The 14,176-nt window shown below is 37.2% G+C and overlaps 1 protein-coding gene across 4 annotated transcripts; it reads left to right on the forward strand.

Moving 5' to 3' along the window:
- The first annotated feature begins 56 nt into the window (after window positions 1-56).
- Window positions 57-13,221, forward strand: LOC109103426 (NLR family CARD domain-containing protein 3-like). 4 transcript variants are annotated; one of them, XM_042740197.1, is made up of 9 exons: window positions 57-173; window positions 536-649; window positions 966-1,079; window positions 3,887-4,000; window positions 4,127-5,884; window positions 6,305-6,478; window positions 7,061-7,239; window positions 7,506-7,533; window positions 12,928-13,221. In XM_042740197.1, coding segments are annotated over exons 1-8 (2,487 nt in total). In that variant the 5' UTR covers window positions 57-141; the 3' UTR covers window positions 7,508-7,533; window positions 12,928-13,221. The 4 variants fall into 4 exon arrangements, with proteins under 4 accessions (XP_042596131.1, XP_042596130.1, XP_042596132.1 ...); XM_042740196.1 differs by lacking the exon at window positions 12,928-13,221 and having other exon boundaries at window positions 7,506-8,779; XM_042740198.1 differs by lacking the exons at window positions 966-1,079; window positions 12,928-13,221 and having other exon boundaries at window positions 7,506-8,779.
- The last annotated feature ends 955 nt before the right edge of the window (window positions 13,222-14,176 follow it).

Genomic DNA, 14,176 nt, shown 5'->3' on the forward strand with positions numbered 1-14,176 from the left:
TACGAAAGACACACATCAGTTGAGGTCACCAAGATCTCTTGTTTGCTCTATTACTGTTCAGTCCTGCAGGAGGGATCAGATTCACAAGAGTCCAGCTGTGTGTCCAAGAAGAGTGACTGGTCTAGAGATCCTCCACCAGACATGAAGGCTGGAGACAAACCGCAAAGTGTCAGGTACACAGTTGCTCATGGTTTTACCATGACCTCTTTTGGTCTCTCCCAGTCTCTTAATGGTTTTATAAAATAGCAGCAGTATTATGAAAAACCCCAGCAACATTCATTAAATATTTGGAATTTTGGATATAGGATTAAATCTGTTGTGTTAAATAGAAACCTGATTTGTAATTGAACATATCAAATTAGCCACAATAAGTAGTAAACAAACATGTGAATGAATGAATAATGTTGTGGGGATAATATCTGTAACTTCCAGTTCTGTAGTTCTGCAATCGCAGGCTCTTGCTCATGGATTCACATCATAAAGGATAAATATATGATAACTTAAAAAGTTAAACGTAACCTCTGTTCTGTTTTAGGTCAGTTCAGCGGAAAAGATCAGACAGAGAGTCCAGCTGTGTGTCCATGAAGAGTGACTGGTCTATAGATCCTCCACCATACTTGAAGGCTGGAGACAAACGGCAAAGTGTCAGGTACACAGTTGCTCATGGTTTTAACATGACCTCTTTTGGTCTCTCACAGTCTCTTAATGGTTTTATAAAATAGCAGCAGTAATATAAAAAACCCCACCAACATTTGTTAAATATTTGGAATTTTGGAAATCTGTTGTGTTAAACAGAAACCTGATTTGAAATTGAACATATCAAATTAGCCCCAATAAGTAGTAAACAAACATGTGAATGAATGAATAATGTTGTTGTGGGGATAAAATCTAACTTCCGGTTATGTAGTTCTGCATTCGCAGGCTCTTGCTCATGGATTCACATTGTAACCTCTGTTCTGTTTTAGGTCAGTTCAGCAGAAAAGTTCAGACAGAGAGTCCAGCTGTGTGTCCATGAAGAGTGACTGGTCTATAGATCCTCCACCACACTTGAATGATGGAGACAAACCACAAAGTGTCAGGTACACAGTTGCTTATTGTATTGACCAGTTTCTTAATGGTTTAATAAAATGGCAGCCAAAAAACATCAATATTTGATAAATAGTTACATTTATTTATCATAATAACTATAAACGGGTGCACATTAAGTTTATCACCATGGTTCTCATAAGAGAACCTGGAGATCTGGGGCCAGTTGTATAAACTTAGCTACCATGTTAAGACTGTCTCTTAAGAACTAGTTTGACCAACTAGCAGTTGCCAAGGAGTAATCAGTCTTACTTTTAGTATTCAGTCTTGATCAATCTACGCTTTAACCAGTCTTGAAGAAAAAAAATAGATTACTAACTTTAGGGCTCGGCAAAAAAAATAGAATTTTTCGATTAATCGTTTTTTAAATGACGTCGATTTGATATCGATTCTCAAAAGCCGTGAATCAATCTTTTCCGATATTTATTTCAGCAAACATTTAAAAGAAGATTTGATTAATGTGAATCTTTTCATTAGTCTTCTCCACTAGGTGTGTCACCCTCTTATTTACCTTGCAATGTCACAACAGAAAGCCTGTCACTCATTAAGTGCTTATCATGGCGGAGATACTGTTGACAAGAACAAAGCATCATTTGCAATGCTCAGGTAGAATACTATAGTAATACTACAAATCTGTGGAAGCAGTTGACATCACGCGTAAAGGTGCCATAATTTCTGCAATGAATGAATGGTTTTGTTTACACAAGCGCAGATGACGCTTGCGGTGTTTTCAGCCTCTGTCGTCTCACTATGATGATATGAATACACGAATTTCATCCCCAGCTGCTATGAGAGTCACTTCATTAGCATTTTATTGTTTAACTCGACAAAACTGCTGTCATATCATATACACAGCGGCTGCAAGGTCCTCATGGCAAACTGTCAAAATAAAAGTTTATTTAAACAAGAAACTGTCAAAAATATATTACTATTTAGCAGTCTTAAGACTCAATGTGACAACAATGCTACTACTACTAATAAATATTAATAATTTTTTATTTTTAAAGGAATAATCACATTTGTTTTCTTTTTCATTTTAACCGTAAACCTCTGTTGTGCAGCACTTTGTTTGCCAAAAAATAAGTTTTTTTTTCGTTTGATTAGGATAAATTAAACTGTTTTATGCCTTCATCTGGTTACCAGAAACATTAAGAAGAACATTTTATATGGCCCTATTATTGTTTAAAAAAAGGACCCTATACAAAAAAAAAAAGGTTTAAAATACAGGCCTGTGGCTCTTAATTTCTTTTTATAAATTCAGCATTTGTAAACTGATGTTTACTGTTCATTTTTTTATTATATTTTTTGAAATTTTAATAGCATTTGTATAAAAACTACATTCACTGAATGAAAAAAAAAAACTATATATATATATATATATATAAAATCGAGAAAAGAATCGAATCGAGAGCTTGTACTGTAAATCGAAATCGAATCAAATCGGGACATCTGAATCGATACCCAGCCCTACTAACTTTTTAAGACCAGTCTAAACAGTTTATGCAACCGGCCCTTGGTCTGATCCTCAAACTGCACATATGGCAATTTTCCACTGCCTGGTACAACTCGGCTCAGCACGGTTTGCGTTTCCACTGCAGTTTAATCTTTAACGCTCATATGTGACGTGACATACAGCAAAGTATGGTGACCCATACTCAGAATTCGTGCTCTGCATTTAAACCATCCAAAGTGCACACACACACAGCAGTGAACACACACACTGTGAACACACACCTGGAGCAGTGGGCAGCCATTTATGCTGCGGCACCCGGGGAGCAGTTGGGGGTTCGGTGCCTTGCTCAAGGGCACCTCAGTCATGGTATTGCCGGCCCGAGACTCGAGCCCACAACCTTAGGGTTAGGAGTGAAACTCTCTAACCATTAGGCCACGACTTCCCCCAAATATAATACGGCTTTAAGTGGGCGGGATTATACACATGTCGTGGCCAAGAGCTGAGCGACCTCCTAAAAAACTTTTTCATTGTGCATCGCCCAATCAAGCTCTCGCTGGATCTGCATCTCCGCTATCAACTTTAGCAGTGGTTCCCAATCCTGGTCCTGGAGAACCCCCGACACTGCACATTTTAGATGTCTCCCTATTCAAACACATCTGATTCAACTCATCAGCTCATTAGTGAAGACTCCAAGACCTCAAATGTGTGTGTCTGATAAGAGAGACAGCAAAAATGTGCAGTGTTGGGGGTTCTCCAGTACCAGGATTGGGAACCACTGCACTAGAGGAACATCTGTACTTCCTCAACAGACCACGAAACAGTCATTTTTTGGTTGTTAAAAACGGTGTTGCAAGTTTAATGGCGCAGGTAGTGGCGATTCTCTCCAGCCAATCAGCAGGGTTTACGTCACATTTTGGTAACAGTACGGCTCGCTTGGATCCTCAGCCGAGGTGGTACTGAAAAAAGTGGCAGGTACTGTACCCAGTGGAAAACCCCCCAAAAGTGAGCCGTACCGAACTGAACCGAGTCGTAACATGCAGTGGTAAATCGCCAATAGTGTGACCCATTAAATATAACTATAAATTATAAATTAATAATACTGATTAATTTAATTATTTTTTAAATAAAATAAAAGTGTGATAATAATACTATATTTAGAAATAAAAAGGGAGTATTAAATGAAAATGCAATTATTTTATAGTAAACAAATGTAAAACGCTAATATTTACTTTTTTTAAATATACATTTTTATAATTTTCAAACTTTGGAAAGCTTTTATTTTGGCAGGTTGCCAGCAAGTATAGCTTCAAATTATCTGATTGTTTATTTTCTTTATGCTGTTTTAAGGCGAACCCAGCGATCCAGACCAGCTGTAACAGAACCCGTCTGTAAGAAAATGAAATATGATGAGTCTGTGAATCAACCACAAGACTTTAATGAAAGCATGTATCCTGGTGTCAGGTAAAATACTGCAAAGATTCATCGTATAGTTTATAATCAATGACATGATTATTAATTGTAAGGTTTCCCTTCATTAGACTTCTGCAGTTTTATACATATAATGTGGTTAAATCTTTAATTTTACAGCCATGAAGTCCTCAACACATTTAGATCCAATCTGAAGAAAAGGTTTCAGTGTCTTTATGAGGGAACAGCAAAGCAAGGAATCCCAACACTCCTGAATGAGATCTACACAGAGCTGTACATCACAGAGAGTGAGAGTGGAGAGATCAGTAATGAGCACGAGGTGAGACAGATTGAGACACAATCCAGGAGAGCAGCAACAGAGGACACACCGATCAAATGCAGTGACATCTTTAAACCTTTAACTGGACAAGACAAACCCATCAGAACTGTGCTGACAAAAGGAGTCGCTGGCATTGGAAAAACAGTCTCTGTGCAGAAGTTCATCCTGGACTGGGCTGAAGGGAAAGAGAATCAGGACGTCCAGCTCATATTTCCACTTCCTTTCAGAGAGCTCAATCTGATGAAGCACGAAACACTCAGTCTTTCAGATCTTCTTCATGTATTTTTCCCTGAAACAAAAGAAATGGAAATATCCAGTGACAAATATAAAGTGTTGTTCATCTTTGATGGGCTGGACGAGTGTCGTCTGTCTCTGGATTTTCAGAGCGATGTGAGGTTGTGTGATGTTAGTGAATCAGCCTCAGTGGACGTGCTGCTGATGAACCTCATTGTAGGGAATCTGCTTCCCTCTGCTCTCATCTGGATCACCTCCAGACCAGCAGCAGCTGATCTTGTCCCCTCTGAGTGTGTCCATCGAGTGACAGAGGTACGAGGCTTCAATGATCCACAGAAGAAGGAATACTTCAGGAAGAGAATCAGAGATCAGAGTCTGGCCAATAGGATCATCTCACACCTGAAGTCATCAAGGAGCCTCTTCATCATGTGCCACATCCCAGTCTTCTGCTGGATCTCAGCCGCTGTTCTGGAGAAGATGTTGAGTCAAGCAGAGAGTGGAGAGATTCCCAAGACTCTCACTCAGATGTACACACACTTCCTGATGGCACAGATTAACATCAAAGACACAAAGTACAAGAAGAAGGAGGACACAGACAAAAAGATGATTTTCAAACTAGGAAAACTTGCATATGAGCATCTGGAAAAAGGCAACCTGATCTTCTATGAGGAAGACCTGAGAGAGTGTGGCATTGATGTGACAGAAGCATCAGTGTACTCAGGATTGTGCACTCAGATCTTCAGAGAGGAGTTTGTCTTGTATCAGGGGAAAGTCTTCTGCTTTGTTCATCTGAGCGTTCAGGAACATCTAGCAGCTCTATATGTGCACCTCTCCTGTACAAACCACAACATAAATGTGTTTGATGACATCACCAGTGTGTCAAAGATTTCATTATCTGAGCTGCATCAGAGAGCTGTAGATAAGGCTCTACAGAGTAAAAATGGACATCTGGATCTTCTCCTGCGGTTTCTTCTGGGTTTGTCGGTGGAGTCTAATCAGGGTCTTCTAAAAGGACTAATTGCACTGAAAATAAGCAGCTCTGACAGCAATGAGGAAACAGTAGAGTACATCAAAAAGAAGATCAGGAGCAGTCGCACTCCAAAAAAATCCATCAATCTGTTCCACTGTCTGAATGAGCTGGGTGACCATTCAATAGTGAAGGAAATACAACAGTACCTGAACTCTGGAACATTAGCTGAAGCCAAACTCACTCCTTTGCAGTGGTCAGCTTTAGTGTTTTTCTTGTTGACAGTAGAGCAAATGATGGATGTGTTTGAGCTGAATAAATTTGTTGGAAGAGAAAATGCATCAGATAAAGTCGTTCGGAAGCTGCTTCCTGTGATTAAAGAATCCAGAACAGCACAGTAAGTAACACTGATGACCGCTACACTATCAAAACATTTTACTGAAAGTGTGCTGGCGCATGTGCTGTGGGATCTGTGAACCTCTGTTAGTACTGACCCAAGTTTCCAATGAGAGGTTAATCAAAGCCTTTGCTTGTAAGCCGTTCTTCTAGATTTGATATCATATTTTGATATTTGATGCCATGATACTGTTGTTTAACGTATAAAAGCACAAATTAAAACAACCATGAATATCATTTATTAAATACAATTATTATTATTACTCAGCTTTTTTCACCCCTGATGAGTTTGCCTCCCTGAAGAAGTAACTTGCTAAAGTTAAAAAAAAAAAAAAGTGAAAAAGCATAATAGGACTCATTAAGTTTTTTTTACTGTTACTGTGTTGAATTTATTGTACTTAAATGTTCAATCTCTCTACAGTTTGGATGACTGTAATATCACAGCTAAAGGTTGTGCTGCTCTGGCTTCAGTTCTGAAATCAAACCCCTCAAACCTGAGAGAACTGGATCTGTCTGGAAATAAACTACTAGATTTGGGAATCAAACATCTCTCTGATGGACTTAAGGATCCTCACTGTAAACTGGAGAAACTAAAGTAAGATCATCTCTTTGATGCTTTTTATTCCTGTTTGAGATATGACGTGCATTAATTGATCAAAAGAGACAGTAAATACATGTGTAATATTACAAATGATTCCTGTTTCAAAAAAAATGCTGTTCTTTTGAGTTTATTTCTTTCTCAAAGAATCCCAGAAAATTATTTCACAGTTTCCAAAAAAAAAATGAAGCAGCACTGTTTTCAACATTGATAATAATCAGAAATGTTTCTTGATCAGCAAATCAGCAGATTAGAATGATCATGTGACACTGAAGACTGGAGTCATGATGCTGAAAATTCAGCTTTGATCACAAAAATAAAGGACTATTTTTACTGTATTTTTGTAGTTGTAATTTTCTTTCAAAAATGTAAACCCCAAACTTTAAAAAAAAAAAAAGGTAATGTTGTGATATAAAAGTGCCAAAGATAGACCTACTGTAACAGTAGTAGTAAATTTATCAGTACTAAACTATTGATTGTAAAAAAAATTGAAATGAACAAACATTGTCTTGGTATCTTTGTGAAAATTCTTGTGACAAAAAAGTTTGAGAGAGTGAAGAGTGTCATTGTTCTCTTCAGGTTGAGAGATTGTGGTGTCACAGGTGTAGGTTGTGCTGATCTGGCTTCAGCTCTGAGATCAAACCCTGAACACCTGACAGAACTGGATCTGACTGACAATAAACTAGGATCTTCTGAAGTGCAGTTACTTTCTGAACTAAAAGATGATTCCACATATAAACTGTCACAACTATACTATTGTGAGTATATTTTTTTTATTGTAAGCTTTTAAATAGACTAACAGGCCGTGCATGTAAGTGGAAAATATAAGATACTAATTCAGCTCCACTTTAGTCTTTGTACTCTAACCCGTTTAATTCTGTGATGTGTTTTCATTCATATCTCCGACTGTAATGTGAATATACTAATAACTCTGGCTGTGTTTTTTCTGAAATGATCCGCTGATGTGATGTGACAGCAGTAATGTCTCATACTCATATGTGACTGTCTGTGTGTTTTATTGTAGGACTCTCAGTATTTAGACGTCAGTCCAGTTTCCCCAGGATCAGCTGATCCTGAATAAGGAACTGTTACAGAGACACACAATCAACAGATACTCAAGACACTGAAGAACTATGATTTGTGACTTTGTAACCAAATTATTTTACTGTATTTTATTCTGATCTTTTTAATTTATTGTTTTGAGACCACAAAACTAAATTATATCAGCATTTTTTTTCTTCATATTTAAAAATTTTGTGTAATGATGGATCATTTAATAAAAAGACCACAAAACATTTATTATTTTGCCACTGCAGTGCAGGAATGTAAATATAACTGAATAAAAACCTTCCATATACAATTTAAATGTGTGATAATAGTCTTAGGACTTCATTGTTTTACATGTGGATAATAGCCACTTTCGCCACCTTGGATGGTTGCCAAATGAGAAGAGTGGCATTACTGAAACTCGAATACGGTGTATAAAATAATCAATTATTATATACACAGAGCACCTTTGTATTTTACTTTATATTTCTCATAGATTAATGCAAGACATGGACATTTTACTACATAGAGTACTATGGATATTAAGTTATGTTCAGTATGGGTAGGACTTTGTATGGGCAGAGGTCGTTTGTTCATGCAGGTGTACAGAAGTAGAATAAGGTGCCGCTGGACGGTTTCCTCAGATAGTGTTGGCTGTAATATAAAAGTGAAGAGACCGTTTTAGGCTGTCTTAGTAGAATTGGTTTGCATTTTTATTGTATCTGTTGTTTCATCTTGTGTGTTTAAAGCCTTTGTTGTGTTTGCTGCTGTGTCTCGAGTATGTTTGGGTCCAGGAGGGATGTGCCCTGCAATCAATGGAGATCCAACCAATCCAGTTTTGTCTCCTATTCTAGATATAAGGACCATCCCATACACTAGTTTTCCCCAATGTGTGCCATTTTGTACTGCTCTGCCTTGTTCCTTTGTGTTTTTTTGTGATATTCTACTATGTAATAATCCTACTGTATGATTCTTAAGATTGCTGATTTGTATTTGTAATATACAGTATATATAAGTTGACGTGATGTGGCATTTTCACTCACATAAGATAAAAATAGAAATAATGTATTTTGTCATTATTTAAAACCTAATACAGTAAATGGTTAAACATGTCTTTGTCCTACATGTACCCGTTGTTATAAAAGCTGCAGTGTTATTAGTTTTTTTTTTTTTTTTTGACCCAAATCTCAAAATTGTTCTATGGTGTGACTGTCTCAAGCATGGTTCAATAAAGAGAAAAGCATAGAAATATTAATAAATAGCATTAATAATAAATGTAAAAAATAAATAAATACCTACTTCCGGCATAATTCTACAAATGTCTATTTTAATAAATGGCAATCTTTTTTTTTCATTCATATATTTCTGAAAGTGTAGGAACTTCATACATCTTGCACTGAAAACCATGTCCTCTGGTGTGACACCAAAACCTGATTTTAAATTCGCCAATTCCAAAGAAAACTTAGTTGAAAGATCCAATTCAATGTCATGTTACTGAAGCCCCATCAAGCCCATGACATGTAAACATGGTAAATTTTTGTCTCAGAATTGTTCAAATATTTAGCTTTTTTGGAACCACTATAAAAGTGTTAAGTTTTGTTGTTCTTTGGTGCGACACCCCTAAATTATATATTTTAATTTAAAACTATGTTAAATTACTTAATCATGAAAATTATGCAAATGTGTCTTGCTAACCTCTAATGGCAGGTTGGCTCGCAATAGCAAGGTCACTAACCCTAACTGACACAAAAGGCTGAAACCTCCTTTGGTGTGACAGATAATGTCCAGCGGTGTGACACCTGTGCTGTCAAACATACAATTTATTACATTGCGGAGTTCATTTGTACAACAAATACTGAGTTCCTATATTAAGATTAAAATGTGTCTTATGCGTAAAATCAAGGTTTTTTTTTTTTTATTTATTCATTTTTGCATAGATTTGACAGTTCAGATGTATCATTTAATTATAAAATAATATAGAGTCAACACTTTTGTTTTTGCCCCCTTTTTTCATGAGCTGAAATCAAAGATCTAAGACTTTTTCTATGTACACAAAAGGCCTATTTCTCTCAAATATTGTTCACAAATCTGTGTTAGTGAGCACTTCTTCTTTGCCGAGATAATGAATTTTACAAAAAAAATGGCTTAATTCTAAAAATGACCATGAAAGGTAGAAATCTATTTAAACTTACTGAAAAAAATTATTTCTATCACTGCTGTGAACTGACCACCAGAATATCAAAGTCAGCTGTCCATGGTAGTCCTTAAAGGGATACTTCACCCCAAAATGAAAATTTTGTCATTAATCACTTACCCCCATGTCGTTCCAACCCCATAAAAGCGTTATTCGTCTTCGGAACACAATATAAGATATTTTGGATGAAAACCAGGAGGCCTGTGACTATCCCATAGACTGCCAAATAAATAACAGTGTCAAGCTCCATAAAAGGTATGAAAGACATAGTCAGAATAGTCCATCTGCCATCCGTGGTTCAACCATAACGTTATGAAGCGACGCGAATACTTTTTGTAAGCGAAGAAAACAAAAATAACAACTTTATTCAACAATTCCTTTGTCAACAGTCTCCTCTGTGTCTCTCCATATCACCGTATGCTGCATATGCTCTTCTGTATCAGCCACGGCACAAGGATGTGCGGTTTCTAGGTGTATTTAGCTATGATTTGAAAGAAAACAGCGCATCCTTGTGGCGCGGCTGATGCAGAAGAGCATGCGGTGATATGGAGAGACACAGAGGAGACTGTTGACAAAGGAATTGTTGAATTAAGTCGTTATTTTTGTTTTATTCGCTTACAAAAAGTATTCTCATTTAAGGGTTTGGAACGACATGGGGGTAAGTGATTAATGACAAAATTTTCATTTTGGGGTGGAGTATCCCTTTAAGACTACCAGCACAATAACACAAGATCAGCACAATAACACAAGATCAGCACAATACCACACACTCAGCAAAATATCGTCTAATTATCATTAAAGATAAAATCCTAGAAAGTATCGAGACATAATTTTGTCAATATCACACACCCCTTTTTGCCAGCCATTCTCCGCAATTGGCAGAGCTGAGCTGAATATAAAATTTAACACTGCATGCACCATCCTAACCCTCGCCAAAGAGGAGCTTTCTCTCTCTCTGTTTAATCAAACTCTTTTAACTTAAGTGGTTTACTGTGTCAGTGTTCTGTTCATCTTCTCTCTTCTTCAGCCCTTTGCATTCCCCACGGTAGTTATCTCCCTGTCACCTAACAGCAGAAAGCAGTGACTGAGTGATTGACAGATAATATTAACCAATCTAAAATCTGCATTAAAGTTAAGAATGTAAATTTGAAATCTTTTAATATATAATTTGTAGTTGTGATGCTCATTAATCTTTGGTGGGTGCTCCTAAATTTTTGCTGGTGCTCCTAACTTTTTAAAGTTGGGAGCACCAGTGCTACCAAGTAAATCTGTTAATTTCGAGTCCTGGGGTCCCTAAAGGTAGTAGTGGGAACCTTAGGCACATATCCTGGTCGGGTCTTAGGACAACGTAAGAGTCTGCTGGCCCAAATTCTAGGCACATTTCATTGATAGAGAGGGTTTATCTGCCAGGAAGGGGTTGATGCCATGAGCTTCGAGAACCAGGTCTTGTTGGAACAATATGGCGCCGCCCATCAGGACCTGTTCCATATCCCCCCTGACTTTGAGTCTGTGCGATGAGGCTCACTTGGAGGAATGCATATTTCCGTAGGCCCCTGGGCCAGCTGTGCACCTGTGTGTCTGTGCCGAGGGGAACCTCGGTCAGGGAATACCACTGTGGGCATTGGGAGGATTTTTGTGAGGCAAACTGATCTATCAGATCTATCTGGAGCGGAGCGTGGCTGAGTGCCATGCTTGGACCCCAAGAACCAAACATCTAGCCGAAAGCGCTCAGGGCAGGGTGAGGGAGTCCACTAAAGCCCAATGCTTTAAACTGCCTGGGTAAGCATGGTTGCCATCTGAACGTCAGCTTCAGACTGAAACGTGGCACTCGGAAGAGCAGTTCCAGTCAAGTCATCTGCTTCCAGTGGTTACAGCCTGCTCTCCCAATGCTCTGATCGGCAGCTCATGTAGACATTGGTTGGTTTTAAGTGGGTTCTGTCGCTCATGGTAACTCACGCTACATGGCTACCCTATTCTAGAGCTGGATTTATTCTGGAATTTGAAAGAATTTGAAACCAAAATTGTCAGTGTTTTACCTACTAATTATTTATTACACTTGTATGAATTATAGTTATTTATAATTTTCCACCATGCACTAATCTGAACTGAGAGAGTGAAGAGTACGTCATTGGTTGTGGGAATGTGGTGTCACAGCTGAAGGTTGTGCTGCTCTGGCTTCAGTTCTGAAATCAAACCCTTCACACCTGAAAGAACTGATTCTGTCTTGGAATAATCTACGAGATTTGGGTGTGAGGCTTCTTTGTACTGGACTTAAAGATCCTCACTGTAAACTGGAGAAACTGTGGTAAGATCATTTGTAACATTCTGTAACATTCACATTTTTGTCCTCAGTAAGACATGTCCTTTAAGGTAAACTCTAAAATCAGCCAAGAAAATAATTGTTCAGTACTACATACTAAATCTCAGCACAAATGATCTCATTACTCCTTGAATGTCTTTATTCAGTTCACCATAATACTGTTCAGTTTATAATCTGCCAAAGACCAAACATGACACAGTTCCTTATCTTATTTAACTGTTCAGTTCTGAATCACATAACAGTTTCAAACAGCACCATTGAGTATCTACATGCATAAATCTCAATCATTTAGCAGCAGTATGTGGCAATGCTTGTCCTTATACCTCCTCCCTGCTGTAAGACCAGAGTAAATGAACTACAGACATTTCGACTACAGTTCACGTTTTGTCATTCTCTTCAGGCTAAGAGAATGTGGTGTCACAGATGAGGGTTGTGCTGCTCTGGCTTCAGCTCTAAGGTCAAATCCCCTCACACCTGAGACATCTTAGTTTGTCTGAGAATAACCTAGGATGTTCTGAAGTGCAGTTACTTTCTGATCTAAAGGATGATCCACGTTATAAACTGGTGGAACTATACTATTGTGAGTATATTTTTATTTAAAGCTTTTAAATAGACATGCTAACAGACTAGCATATGTGTTTAACTGGAGTGTGTACTAATTAAGCTCCACTTTAGTCTATGTACTTTAAATTGTATTTAATAAAAGTGCAATTCTGTGATGTGTCTGAATATGAATATTTTCCTCTCTTACATTGTCTCTCTGTGTAAGTGATAAAGAGAAAGTTGTTGGTCATTTAACATTATTAATCTATGAGTGATCTTTCATTATGTCTCATACTGTCTGTGTGTTTTATTGTAGGACTCAGTATTTTGACGTCAGTCCAGTTTCCTCAGGATCAGCTGATGGTGAATAAGAGACACAGAGACACAGTCACACAATCAACAGAGACTCAAGACAGAGACACACAGAGATCACTGTAATTTGTGACTTTGTAATGTAATTTTTTCTCTTTTTGCAGGTATTCATTTTTGTTATAAAATAACTTTTATAATGGTCTTACACTTTTGCTAAAATAAGATTGTACTTCTGCCTTACCAGCAGAGGGCGGCAAACACTACAAATTATTTCTGTATTTGTTTCACTGTCAATTTATGAAAAAAATAAACTTTATTATTGCCATTAGAGTGTATGCATTTAAAGAATTAGCAAAGCTATTCAAATTTGATTTGATATTATTAACGATTTAGGTAAATAGAAACGTTACAGATGAAAGTTTGATCTCTTTTCTGGGTTTCAATGACTTTTGACATTTTGTAATATTTTACATACTTTACGACTTCTATTAGTTAATGAACAATGTACATCTTAGAGCTACAGCTGAATATATTTCACAAATTAATCTCCATTGCGACTCTCCAGTTATGCAAAGCAATCTGTTAAGGTATAATATTGTAAGTATGGTGGGTTTTGTTGTCATAGTTTTTTAGGAAAAAAATACTTTCAAAGGGCCTTATTGTTTCCTATCATAGAGAACCATTTAAAGCTTTTAAACGGGCAGAGAGAAGATGGGCAGACGCACTGATAGCATTCAAGTAAAAACATATAAGAAAAAAAAAACACATCACACATGCAGAGAAAGATATGAAGAGTCTGAATATTCTGCTCTGAGGAGGAAACAGCTGTGCTGAAGCACAAGGTCATAGATCCATAATCCTGCACTGCGCAACGCTAGATTAAAAACTCCCAATTTCAGATTAAGAAAGCAGGGTTAGAGGATTACGGTCCAGTGAACAAAAATGAAAGCAGTTTTAAACTCAATCCCAGAGTTCATCAAAAATACAAACCTCAGACTGTCATCTCAACCGCAGATTAATGCTAAAGCTCCTTTCAAGCTTCTGTGCAGCTCATACTGTCATTCAGCAGAAGAGATGCTCTGTGACAGTGTCTTACTACAAAAAAGTCAGAATTATGAGATAAAAAGGCATTATGACATGAAGTCAAATTTCAACATCTTATCTCACAAATTAATGTCATAATGTCTTAATTCAGAATTTTTGTCACCAGTAGTATTTTTATTTCATAATTATGACAATTTTCAAAATAAAAAGACTACATAATTGTCATAATTTCAAT

This window comes from Cyprinus carpio, chromosome B15, assembly GCF_018340385.1.
Source record: "Cyprinus carpio isolate SPL01 chromosome B15, ASM1834038v1, whole genome shotgun sequence".
Taxonomy (NCBI): Eukaryota; Metazoa; Chordata; class Actinopteri; order Cypriniformes; family Cyprinidae; genus Cyprinus; species Cyprinus carpio.